General features: G+C 39.5%; 1 protein-coding gene across 1 annotated transcript in view; it reads left to right on the top strand.

Moving 5' to 3' along the window:
- SLC2A13 (solute carrier family 2 member 13) overlaps positions 1–19,214 on the top strand; it is a 153,667-nt gene extending 134,453 nt beyond the window's left edge. Inside the window, exons 8-10 of the mRNA XM_084302400.1 lie at positions 16,894–17,015; positions 17,148–17,300; positions 18,443–19,214. Coding sequence (XP_084158526.1) covers positions 16,894–17,015; positions 17,148–17,300; positions 18,443–18,669 — 502 coding nt within the window. The 3' untranslated portion in view covers positions 18,670–19,214. The remainder of the gene's footprint in view (positions 1–16,893; positions 17,016–17,147; positions 17,301–18,442) is intronic.
- Positions 19,215–19,431: the final 217 nt, after the last annotated feature.

Here is a 19,431-nt window from a genome sequence, read left to right as displayed (position 1 = left end):
AAAATATGTGTGTGTCTTCGCTCAGTTAAAGACTGAGACCCTGTTTTCAGGACTTGGTTGGGCGGGGAGGTACAAACCTCCCCTGTTCCCATGGGCAGGCTGGCACCAGGGAGCGCTCCAAGGATGAAGAACTCCTCTGTCCACGTGTAGACATTGCTTCTTCTGTGATGCAGGAGGGGCTGGTGAAAGATTTTATTGCTGAAGTGATTATTTGGAATCTTTCTAAAATGGTATGGAAAAGCATTACCAAATTCACCAGCAATTAGAAGAGAAACTCGTATTTCTCTTACAAAGTCTTCAGAATGATAAAGATTATGCATAGGATTGTGGTTCTCACATTTGTAAAGTAGAAATGTGATAGAGGGAGTAAATTGCTTCAGGGAACTGGCAATATCTACAGAATATTTACATCTGTGTGTACATCAGCATTGCTGAGAAGAGCTGTCATTATAACCAGTAGTCTTAGTAAAATTTCTGTCTGGACCATGCTAAATGTTTACTAAATTGAAATACTCATCACCGCACTGGGAGCCAGAACACAGAATCCCCCCCCTCTCCCTCCAGGTATCATTTAAGAAAGAAAAACAAAATAGTTGCAGTTTCAAATAGAATTAAATTCTGATTACAGTCACCATTTGCCAGTAAGGATGGAAGTGTGGAACAGCAGGGCTTCGGCACACGGTGCTCTTTGTCCTCTTTGATTAGGAGGACATCCTTCAGGGTAATAATGCCTAATGTAAGCTAGGGAGGTGTGTGGAAACAGAAATGAAAGAAAGGTCTGAAACTGATTACAGTCTTTGTCGGCGGAAAATCTAAGAACAAGGTCTTTTCTGAGAGGGGGGCACTGGCGTAATCACCGTGGTTATGTGGGATGGAGAGGGGTGATTCCTGAGAGCTGGGGAGGCAGAGGAGGAACTTCAGAAATCTTGTGTGCTTATTTTAATGCTAATGGCCAAGGGCAAATAGGAAGAACAGGATAAGGTGATGCAGAATATTGCGTCCTCAGCCGCAGATGAAGCCTGTGCTCTCGGTGACACAGGAGCAGGTAGCAAAATGGATTCAATTTTAATGTTCTGATCCTCTCAGCCACTCTTCCCCCTCAAATCTTTAAGGCACTGTGTTTTTAAGGTCTTTTAAAAGGAAATTATTACATGGTGGGCCTGATAACTTTGATCAGATCTTTTTAAGCATTTAAAAATATGGTGAAATCTAAATATCTACTTAAATAATTTAAATGAGGTTGGACTATTGTTGCAACCCTAACAGAAGATTCAATCCTTTGATGATTCTTTTTAATGTTGGGGGAGCATTTTTTTATAATCTCACTTTATGAAATTATAAGATTTTTGACTGCATCTAATGCCTGAACAATTAAGGTCCTTTGTATATTGCATCTGTATCTTAGGTCTGAAATAATAAGCGGAGCTACATGATAATCTAAACCGAAACTGTTTATGTTCCTTTAGGGTAATTACTTGGGAATTACTATTAATAGCTCCTACTCATTACATCTACTCAACCAATGGCAAATTCTGGATGCAGGAAAGGAAGGACAAAATCCACGCCTCGTCAGTCCTGTTGTGAAGTTCTGATTCTGGAAGCATTTAGTTTATTTGCTGAAGAAAACGTTTATTTGTTGGAGACATCCAGCACAAAATAAGATTTTAAAGCAGGTCTGCTTAGTTTGAAATGCCATTTGGACATTTGTTCTCTACCTGCTTGTAGATATTGCAGGTCGCTGGTGAACCCTGCTTTCAGATCTGAGTCTATATTACTATTTAAGAGGCATTTTGAAAGAAAAACAAGGAAGAGACAGATCCTGACAGCTGTCTGGGTTAGTTGCTGTAGCTACTACTCAAATGGCAAAGCACTGAGGCTACTGGAATGGAAAAGCAAAAGTGGCCCCTGTGCTAAACCATTCCCAAATGCTGCTTTATGTCAGTAAAAAATGTGTTACAGCTATTTAAATGGAAAATATGTTTGAGTCACTGCTCTTCACTGCTTGAAAGTGGTCCAAGGAAGAAGATGCTGCAGCGTCTAAAATCTGAATTCATATCCTGTTGAAGTAGAAAGCATTCTGGTTATTCCAGCCATTCGCTGGCTGAGATGGGACTAGAAGGGAAATAATCTTGTTTCCCATTTAAAAAGCTTTCAGTTGACAAAGGAGATAGATAGGATAGGAAAGGGAAGAAAAAGCATGCCAGCATCCATGAGAGAATTGCCAGTCTCATGACAAGGTGCTTAGACTATAGGGATAATTCCTGCAGCCTCTTTCTTGCCCTCTCACAAAACGTACATTGGGGGAAAGGATCTTTTCTCGACTGTAGGAGCCTGCTGCTAATTAGCTTCTTCAGCTGCTCGTCTTTGCAGGGGCAGATGGAAAGGCCTTGCCTCACCCTGCTGCCTCTCCTGGGAGCACAGCAGGGAGCTGCCCCTGGGAGAGGGCTGGGAAGTTCCCCTTCTGCCTTGGAGACAGAGCAAAAGGGCAAGAGCTTCAAGTTTTGAAGCACGTGGATTATTATAGTTATATTTTTTTTTCTGAGAGAGGAATACTGCCAGTAGAGGTTTTTCTTGTGTATTCACTAATGACTCTGAAATTCAGATTTAAATAAAATCCTCAGTGAAAATTGTCTCAACAGATTTTTTAGGTTATTACACTCTGAATTGAATTTAATAAATATAATTTTTCTTTTTTTTTTTCTTTTTTTCCTCTCTCTTTTTTTTTTTTCTTCTTTCTTTTGAGGAAAAAGACCGTTTTAAAGGCTGATTTCTTGGGGAATTTTATTGATAAAGAACATTCACCGGGGTCAAAAACAGCTCTCCTCACAGGAGCTTATACCTTTAACAGCATGCAAAGTCCTTATTTTACCCACCTTTATTCCATAATAAGTAATTCTTCAGCAATCACATCATCTGATATAGTAGAACTGTGATCTCTTCCCTTCTTTTCATAATATGAAAGCTTATTCAGAGGATTTTATTTTTTTTTCTTTTGGGGGAAAATAAATTAACACATTGCTACGTTAGGGCTGTTGAATAATTCAGGATGCTTGATGATTTTAATTCATATAAATTATTGTATGTGCTGTCTGCATGTGTGGGTCATTTCCTTGAGAAGGTACCATCACTCCTTCCGTGGCACAAGATGAGCCAGAGTTATCGATTCATTTGATTTAAAGTTGCGACCTTACTTTAACCTGCCGTATCTGTTAATACAGCTAGGAAATGGGCAGTCTGCTAGAGAGCAGGTCGTGCTGCTGAGCAGTGGCACTTCTGGCTTGTAGGCTGTTTGGACTATTTTTTCCCCTTGGCTTTCCACCCTTGTCATGATAGCTTTGCACAGATGATGGTCAGAGAATCATAGAATTGCTCAGGTTGGAAAAGACCTCAAAGATCATCAAGTCCAACCTTTAACCCAGTTGATGAGAGAGAAGTCTGAGGTTTTGCATGATTATTTACTCCTTAAGACCTGGGATTAGGGTGATGTATATGCCCATTTACCACACTTTCTTGGTAAAATAACCGCTGTTAAAAAGCACTTATTTATGTAAAGTTCATTTTATCTGTCAGAGGCCAAGGAAAATAGGAATTATTTTGATTTCTGCTAAGTTCTTCTACTGTCAGATACCATAATTTGAGTTTAATGTAATAATGAGAGCCTCGGTATGCAACGTTTATGAACATCATAAGCTAGAGAAAGTGTAACCTTTTATAGTTTCTGTATTTTATAAAATTCCTTGCATTTGCCATAGGTATTGTACCCACATGCACAAATCAAAGCAGAGTGACACTGTATGTTAAATGGCTGCTCTCACAAATGGGATGTAAAATAATTGCCTTGTTATAAGTGGTCTTTGGGTATTTTTTTAAAAATCTCCTTGGGGCTCCATTTTCAGTTACAGAATTAATGATTTCCAGAGCATTGACCAGGACTGACAGCTGAGGAATCATTCTTCATATAGCTCCCTTGGTTAATTTAATTGAGACTCTCCCCAGTACCCCCTGTATGGAAGGGATGTGCTGCCTGCTTTTACCTTATGAAGCTGCATTTTCTCTGAGTTTTTTAGGGCAAAGACATTGCCACCTACTGGCATCAGGGAAAACCTAGTTTTAAAAAATGCTCTTCCACGATTTATTTAAGGAAAGAACACAAGGTCTTCATTTCTTAGTCTAGATGGATTTTGATTGTACTGGCAGAAAAACTGCTGCTGGCAATAGTTAAAATGCAAGACTTGCTTCTAAATTATGGTTACAGCAATTGAACGTAACAGTTCAGTACTTCAGCTGCAGGTTGGACAAAACATTATTACCAGAACTATTAACATGTAATTTTTCCACATATATGTCAGTAACTAGAAACAAAATAAAGTGTGGAAGTGCTAAAAAAGGCATGCTAATACACGTAATACTGATCTGTGCTTTAAGCTTTTTGTCCTTACTTTTTTGTCCTTCTGCCCAGGTTTAACAAAAGAGCAGATTCAGAAAAGTATTTTTACCCTTCTGCTTTTCTCTTCAGTGGAAATTTCAGAAGGATAAAAATTTTATGTGCTAGATCTGTAACTCAGTATAATTTTGCCAGCATTTCCCACCTGTGGGTTTGGGGTAGGATTTTTTATTTATTTGACAGCAAAGTCTCACCACTCACTTCTAACTTCATATACCAAATCTCAACACAAAAGCATATTTTTCACAATTCTTTTGCACATCTAAAATTTTGGGGTAACTAGAAGCAATATGATTTTTTCTGTCTCTTTATTGCTTGCTGGAGTGTTTAGAAGCATTCAGAAAGATAAGATTATAACACTGAAATAGAACCTATTTCATTTGGAGGTGAACCTCCAGTCAATATTTCTGTCAAGTCACGTTCAGACTGAGTTACAACAACACCCTGGCTTTCTTTGTCTTTGGTCTTTTCTGACCAGGGTCTTAGATTTACTGTAGGCAACTCTAACTGAAGAGATACTTTTAAGGTGTTGACGGCATTCATCTGAACAATACTGCTGGTATTGCTGACACATTGTGAACAGCACAAACGTGAACGAAGAGTACTTGTAAGTGCAAGGAAGATGAAGAAGTGTGGGTGGGATTTGTCTTACTCAGCTTCAGATGTCTGAAATGTTGACCTTGATCTCTCTTGTGGCACCTTGACTGATGGAATAAAAGATGCTGGTCCATATTGTTCTTTCTGTGCAGCTGGCCTTTGCCTGTGTTTTATAGAACAGACTTCGTTCCATCGTGCTAGCAATTCTTCCACACTATTCTGTTAATATTTTAAAGGAGAAGTTTTAAGAGAGTATCACAGATTAGTCATTGCTTTTGATATTTTTATTAATATTTAAGCGTAACCCTTTTGCACAGAGATTAAAAATCCTTCCCCTCTCCCTCTTCTCCTCTAAACTCAGAGCTGGGCCCTGTGCTTAGCCCGTGCCAGCATGACTTCCCAAGGCAATCTGTCCTCGTACAAAGTAGGAAAGAGGGGTCTGCTCACAGAAGCACCAGTAACCAGGAACTTGTAACCAGAAGAACTTTACAATTCTAATTATGAGGGAAATTAAATGTAAAATTGGATGGAAAAAAAAAAAAAAAAAAACGCAAATGAGATTAAATATCATGCAGGGATTTATTTGATAGTAAACTTGAATGAAATTCTAAAATGCTGCATTTTATATCCTAATTCTCAGATCAATTTCCTTCAGTAATTAAGTATTAATGCTGCAAGGTGATAGAATTGAAGAGACTAACTGCTTTTACATATGGAAGCAGAAACCAGGAATTCCTGAGCTCTGTGACCCTGTTTCTGTCAGTAATTCCATACAGAACCCTGTGCACTCTCCCTCAGCTCCCAAAAACCTGCAAAACCAGTGATGACTCCAAATATCCACAAGACAAAAAACGTGTGGCAGGAGCAGCAGAAGCGCCCCAGGGTAAGACAGACAGCACTGAGTTTGCACAGCAGAGAAATATCTGATGTGCTGTTCTCTCACAGACACCGAGATACATACAGGCCCTGCTTTTCTGAGCACCATTTTCCTGAAGGAGCTGGAACAGAATAAAGCCTGCCTGTCTGCAGGCACCAGTAGGTACCAAATAATAACGTGGGACAGGCCAGTGGAGAGTGCCCAAATCTGCTTGTTTTCAGGTAGAAACCACAGCATGGTGTAGGTTCGCACCAGGACCCCGCTGGGGTGTCAGACAGCCTTCTTCCAACTCAAAATTATCGCTCCCACATCATTAATGAGCAGCTCATTTCTGAGAAGTAAGGGAAGCCAGTAACAGCTGGATGAACGCACGTGTGAGCGCTCCTTGCTGGAGCAGTTCTAGAAAGCACTTCTAGAAAGAAGTGAGCTTTTTCTGTATAGCCCCAGGAACTCACTGGGCAAGCTGTGAAGCATCTTCAGGGGTCACAAGGAGTCCATGAGTCTTTCCCAACCCTCACTATGGCCAGGAATGAATAAACAGTTCACTTGGTCTCCAGACTGCCTCCACAACACCTTTTAGCTGTTGTGGTGCACAGATAGCTTTGTGCTCCTGTTAATACTAAAAATTGTGAGTGATTGTCCCCTTGTACGTGGCACTGGTGAGACTGCACCCTGAGTACTGCATTCAGCTTTGGGTCCCCTTGCTACAGGGAGGATGTTGAGTGTGTGCAGATACGAGCATCAAAGCTGGTGAAGGGACTTGAAAATAAGATGTATGAGGAGTGACTGAGGGAACTGGGGTTGTTTAGTCTGGAGAAGTGAAGGCTGAGGGGAGAACCTCTTTGCTCTCTGTAGAGAGCAACCACCTGAGAGGAGGTTGCAGCAAGGAGTGTGTCTGTCTCCTTCCTCAGGTGACAAGGGATAGGACATGAAGAAGCTGTCACAGGCTGTACCAGGAGAGGTTTAGATAGGACGTTAAGGAAAATTCTTCATGGAGAGGGTGGTCAAACACTGGAGTGGGCTGCCCAGGGAAGTGGTGGAGCTGTCATCTCTGGAGATATTTGTGAGATGTGTGGACGTGGCACTTGGGGACATGGTTTAGTAGGACTTGGACTTGGTTGGACTTGGTAGGTCAGGTTGATGGTTGGACTTGGTGATCTTGAAGGTCTTTTCCAAACTAAACGATTCTGTGGTTCCCAGGTGCTTTTTCTCAGGGCTATGACCATGAGAAGAGATATTTCTTTTCAGTCCTGACTGCTCTGAGCAGGACCAGAAGGGCTAGGGGGGCTAGTGGCAGTCATCAAGGTGGCAGCAGCTCAGGTCCCACCAGCTGCTTCATGTGCAAATCATGATGTGAGCCCCAACCCCATCTCATACATCACTTCTCTCGCGTCCTGTCACCATCCAGCCCTGCACAACAGTACGTGGTGCTTAAGATGCTCTACCAGAGGGGCTTGCCTCATCATGCTGAGTTCTTCACTCCATTCACGGGAAGCAACCTGTATTGCTTCCACTGTATTTACCCAAACTGAGCATTTCACTTTGTCTAAACATTATTTTCTATTTGCACCCCGGTGAAGTTCTTCAAAACTTGATGATATTTGGATGAAAGAATTAGTGAAAACTACACCATTTAGTACATGAAATTCTTCAGTATAAGACTGAGGACCAAACTAAAGATTTCTCTCTTACTGGATCTTGCTCCTTGTCGAGATCAGCTTAGACCATTTTAAATATAGCACTGGAATCTGGGAGGCTTCATAACTTGGCTATGGTACTGTGCTGGATGGACCACATTTCTCTGTGAAGTGGTTGAAGTCCTCATGCACATCATTAGTTTGGAAGCTGCAAGAAATGGTAGAATCTGTCATAATGGAGCAATAGTGATAAAAGATTTGGGTTAGTCGAGTTGTTCAATCAAAAATTCATGGAGACAGGTAAAATTCTCATGTACCAGCAGGCACAGTCTCTTGCAGATGCAGAAGCTTTAGCAGCAAGATATGCCTGTCAATAAATGGGACAAAACCAATGTTTACATGCATATATTTCAGTAAGGACTGCCAAAAAGGTTAGTGCTGTGAGAACAAGTTTTGTTCTATCAATTAAAAAGCAGGAAAAATTACTGAAGGCCTTGGTCTTTAAAGTAAACAAATGTCAATGACTGTGAATCATTAGAGCATATCCATGAAAGGGGAAAAAGGACAAAAATCTTATATTGTCCACTGTCTCAGCCATACCTGAAACAGTGCACTCTTTAGTTGATTCATGTTCATACTCCTTTTTATAGCTTTCAAATACACAGATTGATCTTTAAAGTTGCAAAAAAATATGTTATTTTCTCTTCTTACGAAAGCATTTAGCAGATGTGGGCTTTGCTTCTTCTATAGCGTCACCTTTCTGCAACTTTGACCTTGTGTGACATCCAGGGTCAGTGAAGCTTTGTTTGGTATTTTGGAGGAATATTTTCTGCAGCTAAATACCAGCATATCAAGCTAATAAGTGAGTCATACATCTGGGAAAAAGCTCTTTAGAATGTATATATATATTTTAAAGAAACAAAAGCATCTCTATGTGACTACAAAGAAAAAAAAAAGTATCTTTAAATAATTTACTAAGTTTTATGAAGAATTTATCCCAAAATAATTACCAGATAATACTCTTGTTTATTGATTGTATACACTGGCATTTGATTCTCCATCTTAAGAGTCATCTCTCCTTACTGTAGGTGTCACTGAATCTTACTTTTCCAAACCCTAAAAATAGTCTTCTGGGTATACATAAGAATACATTTGTGTCATGGCTTCCTAACTTGAGAATACCACATCTGATTTTTACAGCTATGATTTCAACCTGTGAATCCCTTAGCTGGGTGTTACCCAAGCCTTCTGCCTGATGTTTAAGCCTTCTGCCTGATGTTTAAGCCTTAGACTTGTATATATATATATATATATCCAATATATATATATTATTATAGATTGGACCTCTGTACACTCAGTTTGTGTGCTAATATATTTAGATATTTGAGTTTTATATTTAAAGTATTGTTTTAAGATGTGCATTGTCTATAAATGCATATTTAAACATTTTTATAAGCCTTTTTCTGCAAGAAAGTGCAAAAAAGCCTTTAAAAAGCACAAAATGTTGATTTATGATCTTTCTGTTCATTTTTTTTCTCCTTCATTGTTGTCTCTTGACTGAGCAGCTACTTTTGTACCATCAGTTATTTGGTACCTGAAAGTGTCTGATGTTTAGAAATACAGGATATTACCGTATTTTGAAACTCTGACCTATTATGTAATGACTGAAGTCACTGAAATGAGCACAGGTAGAAATGCATGAAGGACAGTGATGTTAAGCTAAGATGCTTATACTCAAATCTAATTAAGAGTTTGCATTTTGATCAGGTTTTAATTTTAATTCTGTCCATTAAAATTCTGCAGGCATGACTGCAGGTTGTTTAGGTGAACAGATGATGATTATTTTCCATAGTTGTTGTATGAGCCCCCACAAGTTTATGCATTATTAATGTAATATTTGAATTATTTATGATTTGTTCATGACAGAATTATGAAACCATACGATTTAATTATTGCTAGTTAACTTTAATTTATGCTGGGGGAAACTGAGTGTGTCCGATCAGGATCAGAATTAGGACGAGAAGGGGGCACTCTCTTGAACACAGGTACGTCAGATGCTTCCTGACAATTTTATTACCATCTGTTACTTCAGAATAGTGGAAAAAAGTTCAGGAAGAAAACGAAATCAAATATATATGGTGTGGTTAAGGTAATCATGTGTCCTGTAACAAAAAATGTGTGTTCACATATTTCTGTTCCTAGTTTTTAAGTGTGCCATATCTGAGACTGGCTTATGGGTGTACCTACCAAATGCTACCAGCTGCTGCGGTATCTCAGCTGGGAGGGCTTTAACGTCAGATATAAGCCATTTTCCCTTGTCCTGTTTGAGTCTGTGTGTCAAGGCAAGGAGAGCAGAGCAGATGATGAGAGAAGCATGCCTGACAACGGTGCAGTAGGTACCAAGGGTCTGCCTCTCTCTGTCCCCGGTAGATGTGATGGAAAATGAAGCTTGAAGCAGCTGTGGCCTGAAAGCAGTGTGGGACAATTGTAGCCAGCAGCCTGGAGGAGGCCAGCAGAGCTCAGAAGACAGCACTGTGGTGTAAATGAAGTCTAAAGGAAGTCTAAATGAAGTCTAAAGCAAGTTGAACTTTGAAAGGATAGGAATGGGATTGCAATATTAAAGAGAACCTCCAGTCCCAAAACAAATCCAAAACTGAACATCTGTCATCAGGCATTGAGTTATTTAATCACAAAAAGCTGCTGGCTTAGACCAGCAGCTAACAAAGCACCCAAAGGGACACTGCCATACAGCCGAGCTGCTTCCTTTGGCAAAAGATGCAGGACCTGTGCTGCCCACCCTCGGCTCAGAAGTAGTCACACAAATACTGAAACAGCCAGCATGGCAAACAGTTAAAAACCCTCTTCGTGTGATGAATACGGGAGAGTTATTTCTCATGGGAAAAAATTGGTCCTGTTTTCAGTCATTTGGTAGTCTCAGTCTATTCACATTGAAGAATAGCTCTGACACTCTCTTTACTGGACAGCTTCAGATGCAGTTGCAAAGCAAAAAATTCTCAGTTGGGGAAAATGCAAATGTTTGAATTAAAAGTCCTTAACAATTTTTTTATTTTTTATTTTTTTTTTTTTTTTGCACATATGTATTAAAAGCATGTGCTTCTGTGTCTAGGTGGTCAGAAACAGGTAAATCAGTACTGAATCTGATGCAGGTGTGCTTTCTGACAAGACCAAGAGGCATGAGGGAAAGCAGTTATGTCTTAGAAATATTTCTGTGAAGTAGTTATTTCAGTAAGGTCTTCTGCTTCAATAAATATTAAGTATTTTTTTTTTTACCTTAACAGTGTGTATGAGTTACAGTGAAAAACTCCTTATGATTGATTTTAGATTTTAGCAGTCTGTAGGGTCTCAGTCTCTTTGTAAGAAAGAAGTCAAATGAATGATCAGAAGACAACAGCCAATACAGAAAGAGGTGGTCATGGTGAATAACTGATGGTTATTTCTATATCTGTTAGCTGTCTCCACACAGATCTGTAAGAAATATTCATTTAAATGTAAAACACTATTAGAAATTCCCATCCTATAGCACACAATAAAGAAGGCTTTTCTGAATTCTGTGGCTCTGAAATGTGCAAAGTGACCAGGCTTCTCTATTATTTTTTCAGTTGATCTTTGAATATTTGCTTTCAGTCTCCCAGATGCAGGATAAGAAGTGCCAGTCATTCAGCCCAAGGAGAACATCCTTCTGTTGGCATTGTGCTAGCCATAGTAGCTGCTCCTAAACATACTTGGCATGGAATGCATTGCATGGAGAAAGAAATTACTTTTTTTATTGAATATAAGATTTTTTAGATATTTTGGACAGTGGCAATTACTGCAGCTATTGTCCAATTAAATCACTGTGGTTTCAGTTCTTTGTTCAAGTTCTGCTCACTGCTCTACATGCTTAACTGACAGATCCTATAGCAGTGGGCTTCACAGTGATAAAGACAGTTTTTCACTGATGGGCAAACTCATTTGACAGGAGCTTTCTTGCAGTAAACTGAACTGCATTTCCAAGACTTTAGACTGCATGTTAATGTTTTAAAAAATCATTTCCAGTGTTAGCAAATGGCTGCAATAAATGTCCCGAAATGCTGATGATATTTTTATGTAATGAAGGTTAAGTAATGTCTAGGTGAATACTATTAAATTCTATGAGTACATTTTTCAAGGCTGCATCTGTTTTATGCTTTTCTGTCTGTTTTTTTCAACTGCCATCATTTGTCATAAGAAGTTTCACCTGCATATTTTTAGCAACATTTGTTTTAATGGGTGAGTTAGTTCTCCATGTCAACTACAAAGTCAAAGCACTGGATGCAAACTTGTCCAGAGAGTCATGGATCTCCAGTGTCTCTTCTCTGAAGCACAGCGTCCAGTAACTAGGGGACCCTGAGGCAGTTTTGATTCAGCTATTAGTTGTTTCAAAGTTAATTTATTGTTTGCCTTTAGGAAAGAGTTACACTGTTTGAGACTTCAGATAGCATCTTGCCATATATGTGTATATATATACAGATAAATAAAATTAGGTGCTGTAAGGAGCAGAACTTTTTCTTCAAATCAGAATATACTGATTTATAGTGAAACTATACCCTACAGTTTCACTGGTTTCTATGGATTATGCTATTGTCACTTTTTTCCATATTGGTGGATTAGAGAAGCGAGATGAATGAACCTGTAGCTGTGAACTCCCCTGACTCTAGAGCCAGTGAATATTAATTCCAGGCACATCTTGGATCAACCTGAGCCCAAGCTTCACCTGATGGACACTATAGAGGCAGTTTCCAAAATTCTCCTTAGTTACTTGTCTGACTAATATGAAATTATTGCACAATTAAACTGTAACCATACTAAATTATCTCCTTTAAGTAATTTAAAGATAGAGGTCTGTTCAGACAACTCAAGATCTTCAGCAGAGACAGAGAAACTGTAAGAACTAACCCAAATGTCAAGGAACAGATTCTTCCACAGAACTAGTAATTGCTTGTGGAAAAATAATTTTAATTTTCCTCAAACATCTTTCATAAAAACCTTTCGTAGTCCTAGAACCTGTTACTCTTAACTAGGTCTGTTTTCTGCTCTGTCCTTTCCATGACCAGATTTCTGCTGAAAAGCTGAGTCAATAAGCTTGACATAAATTTATATTGTTCATTTTGACTGACTGACATGATATAAAAGTCAGCACCCTACACAAGGAGTTTTTTTTTTAATCTCTTTCACAGAGATTTTTTAAAATCCCTTGAATTGGTGTTACACCAGAGACTAAGTTGATAAATTGTCAATTATCTTCATCTGGATAACCCAGACACAAAAGTCTGACATAATAACAGCCCTTAAGTAATTTTACTCCTGTTGGAACAAAGAAATAGCAGATTAGTAAAACTGTGAATTAGATCTAAATTCTTTATGTATCATCAGACCCCGATGTTAAAATTTATCTCAGAGCAGGATGTGTAATTTTGAAATAAGCCTGCTCTAACAAGCTTTTTAGGGATATGAATGATAACGCTAGTGATTTTCTTTAGAAGTAATTTATTTCCATAGTCTGATTTGATTTGAATTTTGACCTTTTAGGATTTTTAGATCTAAATCCATTTAAGATGCTTCTGAAGGACATAAAAGACAATGAGAAGTCGGTAACCTTCATATTAAAAATATATGAACTGTTCAGAATGAAACATTTAATTCCAACAAAAGCCATATCTTTAGAGACACAGTCCTCACTCTGCAGCAAAGTAAAAATTAATGGAATTTTGACAAGAAAATCAGCTTTCCTGTGCTGTGCTAACATGGCCTTAACATCTAACAGTTTCCCTAGTTTGTAGTTTTCTATGTTGTACTTGAGAATTATTCTACTTCTAAATTGGCTCAAGTATTAGGATAATTTAGACTGATTATCAAGGAATTGGTCTTATCCTGTTTCATCCTCTTATTATTAACAATAACATCTTAGACAACCTGCAACAACCCTTCTTTCACCTTTTTAATGTGCTGTATAAAAGTAATTTAGGAGTTGAGGTTCAAGGCTTTAGATCTTCTGAACTACAGGCTGCGTCTGAGAAAGGATGGATTCTGTGACTGTGAAACCAAATATATAGTGCATATAATGTAGAAATCTGCTGCTGTTCTGATTTATTTCCAGTCAGTAGAATTGTTCACATCAATTGTCAGAAAGTTGGGTTTTCACTAATTATGACAGATGAGCTTCTTAAATCGTCTGGGGAAAATACATAATGAAAGAAATTCATGGTAAAGATTTTCAACGTAATTCTGTCGTGTTTTCACTTTGGCAGTAATTTCAGAGGAAATGATGTGGTCTTTCTTCACAGTTTGTACTAATTACCCAGAACATTTTATTTACACACTCCTTGGGGTGGTACCTGACTGCATAATTTCACGTGAGTTCTTTACATGGAGTTTTCTCTGTGCTTTTCAGCTGGTGAAGAGATCAGTAGCTTCTTGACTGCATTCTATCATAGATGCTCCCTTAATACAGAACCAAATTCAGAATTTTATCTGATATTATACAGCCATTATTAATGTATTTGTTAGCAAAATAATAGCAGTTGTAGGACTGCTAGTGCAGCAAGAATTAGCACAGTGACAGTGCCTAAGTAAATCCTTAGACATGTAGTCTTGGCGATGTACTATTTTTCTACATATCCAGAACTACAAAACTCCAGCAAATGCAGATATCTTTGCTTTTATTCCGTGTACCATCCTATTTTGCTACCAAAGGATAAGCAAAGCAGAGAAGCTTATTGCTGCAAGGTTTCTGTTAAATCTAGTCTTCAGTGCTATTTTTCCTGTTTCAATGTCCTGAATCTGCTTTCTTGCGACTGAATTTCCTCTCAGTTGCTGTCAGACAGCAGAGAAGTCAGTGGCTTCGGCAATAGGAGGCTTTAGAGACATCTGTTTTTCCTTTATGTACTTTGTGTTCTACTTTGTCGAAAGTAGGACACATCTGGGAGAGGTAGTGGGGGAAAGAAACATCCAGACCTCCCTGCGGTTGTGTCCGTATGAATCAGCAGGTTGGTTTGCACTGATAGAGATGGATGCAAGATAATAAACCAAGTACGTCTTTGTTTACAGCAACATTTGAGAGAAAGCGTGAGTCTCTTCTCTGAGGAGCTGCCGATCTGGCTGGACCAACTGGAGAAACCAATTTCAGCATCAAGACATTTTAAAATGCTAATCAGCTTGTATTCATTACCAAACACCTGCAAATGAAATTAGAGTACCAGCAAAGAAGCAAATGTGCAGTTGTACAAATGTGTGACATTGAGCAATCCTGTGGTTTCGCAGTGGTGCAGATACAGAGCAGGCCGGGATGGAAGGCGGCAATGCCATCTCCAGGGGTTAAGTAATTAATCTTGCAGACATTGTTTTCTTAATGTGTAAGGAATTGCTGGCTTAAACAGAGGAATAGTTCTCCAGCACAGTTCAGTCTTCTGTATCTGAGACATGGCGCAAAAGTGATTTAAGCCATCTGTGATGAGAGAAATGTAGGGCGGTATTGAAGTGTCAGGTGGACGCCAACAGGGAGTGATCCCGGCCTAGCTGTCATAACATAAAAGAGATGCCAAGCTAAGCTGTGAAAGCGCAAAGTGACATAAGAAAGAACCTGGGGCAATACAGAGAAGCACAATGAAGAAATAACAAGGCTGGCAGTTGTACTTTTGGCTGAGAGATAGTGAAAATATCAGATTTGGCAGCTGCCAGCATCTTAGGCTGCTGAGTGATCTGGTGGCCAGGTGGCAGCTGAGGCCACGGGCCTGTTGTACTCGGGCTTGAGGGACATCTTTTGAGGGGTATTTGGTTGAACTCTGTTGTCCATGTATTATTCACCCCCAAACTGTATCTGTGTGTGTTGAATGAGATAATTGCAAGGGTTTGTCTGTGGTTTTGGACATGGATTTTTTCCAGGATTTCTTGGTTTAACCTCCCTTTTAAGTGTATTTGAATTCTGGATTTCCAGCTGTCCTGAAACTGGGTTTAGGACTTCATAGTGGTGTTCTGCTTTAAATGTTGTTTTATGGGTACATTCGTGCCAACATGAGCATGGTTTCTGCCCCAGAACACGTGGTGGGTTGGCCACCAGTGCTCACTAGCATGAGTTCAGCCTGGGGCCAGCTGGTTGTTGCAGAACAGAAAAGTTGGAGAGGAAATGTTTGGTTGGAACTTGCTTTTGAAAGTCAACTGCAGTGGTCGGTCCCCTGAAGCATTTCAGGGTGTCTTTGCTCCCCCATCTCACTTTTCATTGTCCAGCTATCATTTATCACCCATTGCAGGCTTCATTCCAGTTTTTGTGCAGATGAGAGGGTAAATCCTTCACATACATACTCAGCTAATCTGGAAATTGTAGTCCAGGCAGATGTTCAGCGCTCTGTGATTTCTGCTCCTCAAGTAAATAACATGGTTTGCATATGAAAGGGAGGTGTCTGCCTAAGTCTGCTCTCCCAGAAGTGCACATTTTTTCAGCTGTAGCAATTGATATGATTGCAGCTGAAGTTTCTCTAGTTACAGCAATAACTTGTCCATTTAGACAAATGCTAATTTTCAAAACTGAGATTTATAACAAAAAGATTAAGTTGCAAGTATCCCTTTAAAATATAATATATTGTTAGCAGTCAGATGAAAATACATGATTTTATATCTATTCCTAGAAATATGCAATTTCTGCATAGTCCTGGCAATGAAATCACTTTTTCTTTTAGTAGCTCAGGCACTGTTTACTTCTGTTTATTCTCCTTTTTACTTTCTAGTTAGAAATACTGCCGCCTTCTTAATTATTTCACTGTGAAGAAAAAAAAGTTTATTTCTCTTTTCTGTACAACTTCACTTGGCTGTGGCACACTCCATAGACTTTACTCGTTACACCCACCATGCACTGCGTACAGCTCGTCAGTGACTAACGGTGACTAACTTTCATTTGACCTAAATTCTTGCATCTTGAGCTCAAAGTCCTGCTGCTGCAGCTCTTGCTGCGCTGTGTGATACTCATGTGAACAGCCTCATTGGCTTTGGTATGACTGCTGGCTTAGTAAAGACGATGCATTTGAAGGAGTAGATACAGGTCAAATGTTTAAATTCAGGAGTGTGCTACTGGGTGCTCTTCCTAAGGCCACACAATCAAGCACAATGTTATCTGTAAGGCACAGGAAAAAGTACATTTCTGAATGTAGTATTTGGCTCAAAAGTTCTTGATAAAACAGGGTGGAGCTTTGCTCTCTTAATTTCACACTTGTCAGCTTTTCATACGATGTTATGTGCCATGTTTATTTTGAGATGTCATCTATTTCCCTGAAAATTCTTTAATACTGGATCTTATTGTTATTTTTCAGGTGTTCCAATGAAACTGTATTCAAAAAGGAAGATTTGTTTTGGGCATACAATTTCTGCCCCACTCCGTACTCTTGGACAGCACTTCTGGGCCTTATTTTGTACTTGATTTTCTTTGCACCTGGTAAGCAAACATTTGTTTTTGCGCATAAGTGTAAAAAATTATAAAGGTAAAATGTCAAATGGTGAGGCTACGCATTAAACTTGCTCTTCAGTCCAGCCATTAAGTTGAGGTTGATCTTTCTTTAATTCTTAGGGATGGGTCCCATGCCCTGGACTGTCAATTCTGAAATCTACCCACTTTGGGCTAGAAGTACAGGAAACGCGTGCTCATCTGGAGTCAACTGGGTTTTCAACGTGCTCGTGTCACTGACCTTTCTGCATACAGCTGAATATTTGACATACTATGGTAAGAAACAGTGTGTCCATGGGTGCTGTGCTGGCACTGGTGCATAGATTTTCTTCTGTTTGGGTTCTGGGACTCAAAGTTGTTTTTGCAGTAAAATTCCAACTGTGAACGCAGTGTTCTCAGCTAACTGTGGTCTAGTAAAACCAGAGACCTGATATGACCTGCCTGGAGTTTGATCCTGCTTTCATAAGAAACATTTCTTTCTGTCCTTGAAGGAAAATCTAGAAAGTTGCATAAAGCAGAGAAGCTGGAAAAAAAAAATACATTTTGGCTTGGTGAAAAATGCTGTCTTCCACTTAAAAAGACAGCATCAGCAATTTTCCATTTCGCGATGGCATCCAAGGCCATTATTAGATGGTCCTTGCAGAAACAGCCGTGTAGCTGAAGATGCTATCGTCCTGCTCCCAGCTGTTGATTAAGTCCTGTCTGCTGAAGCCTGTGGAGAGATGGTCAGATTACTGCTCAGCCACTCCAGTACGAGTCATTTAAATTACATTAAGTTGCTACTGAGTTTTTGTGCCCTTCATAACATTACTAGTGCAGAGCCTTTCAGCAGCACTTGTCATTCCTTAGAGTCTTTGGTCTGGAAACAAATGGCAGGTAAATGTTTCTTGGTCCTTCAGTCCTTTCTCTGTCCCTCTAGTTGAGGTGGGTAGCAGGGGGGGATGAGCTCTTTCTCACTGCCAGTTTTCTTTGCAGAGGAATTATAAGTAATAATTAGATGTCAGAGTCACAAACATTGTTTTAATCCTGTTTCTTTTTTGCTGAAACTTCTCATCTTTGGCAGTTGTCTTAGTGATTCCTTTGCTGTTAAGAATAACTAAGAAAGTTCTTGTCTTCCATATCTGCTTTTTTTATTGGCTATGCACTAGTTGCTGTTTATCTTAACAGCAGAATGACTTGCCAAAAAAAGGACGAGTCTTCTCTTCCATATTAAATTAAATTGCTTTTGTTAATTGTTGCAGTGATGTAGTAAAGCAGTCTTCTACACCCACAGCCAAGCAGCTTGTGGTGTCCCCCCCTTTGCTCTTACATGCCCCTTTGATATCCACAGCCTGCTGCTTCTGCCGTTCCCCTGCACGGAGGCAGAGGAGGGGATGGGATGTTCTGTAACTGACTGTGCGTACTGTTTTACATTGCAGGAGCCTTCTTCCTCTACGCAGGGTTTGCCGGCCTGGGACTCGTTTTCATCTATGGCTGCCTTCCTGAGACTAAAGGGAAAAAACTAGAGGAAATTGAATCTTTGTTTGAAAACAGGCTATGTACATGTGGTATGTCAGATTCTGATGAAGGGAGGTATATTGAGTATATTCGGGTGAAGGGAAGTAATTACCATCTTTCTGACAATGATGCTTCTGATGTGGAATAATTTTCAGCTGCTGATGTATTTAATCATTTAAAAGCCTTCTGGGGGAAAAGCAGCTCTCTGGTGACCTCACTGCCCTGCTTCTGGTCTGGTTCTCCTTTCTACTGTCTAGTTAAAAATGCCTTCATGTTCAAAAACGCTCCGTTTGGGAGGAAATCAATATGCTCATGTTTTCTTGATAACAAAAAGCAATGGCTTCCAACAGAGACTAAATTCCACGATTATATAAATCAACCAGGTGTGTGCAATCCCACACCATCACAAGGTATTTCGTACAGTGCACTGTACCAGGTGAATATAGAAGGCTATATAGGTGATCGGTGGTTGTCCTTATCTTCAATACTGACAAAAATTAAAATCATGCAGTAGCTAATCAGAAAGTAGCCAACATCTGTCCGATCCCCATCCCATAGCAGCCTAGCAAATAGCTCTGCTATGTAACACAACGAATGATGCTGCTGTAATGGTAACCATTTAAAAGGTTTATCTGATCATGAAACTACAAATATCTGATGTGTCTATCAGAGGGAACATTGCCCAAATTTACCCCAACAGAATTGCGTTTGTGTTCATTTGAGATAACGAGTAGAGAGCCATAGTCACCTAGGCGGTGTCTAACTAGGGTGGCATTGAGGCTGTGTTATCCCAGGCCGTCTGGCCACTGCTGCTCTTTGAGGACACACTACGATCAGTAGTTGGTGTTTGTGAGATACACTGCCAAAAATAACATCCCAGTAGCAGGAAAACAGAGCTAAGCATGTGGCC

This window comes from Netta rufina (genome assembly GCF_964035555.1).
Source record: "Netta rufina genome assembly, chromosome: 1".
Classification (NCBI taxonomy): domain Eukaryota; kingdom Metazoa; phylum Chordata; class Aves; order Anseriformes; family Anatidae; genus Netta; species Netta rufina.
This window is presented reverse-complemented; position numbering and strand designations above follow the sequence as displayed.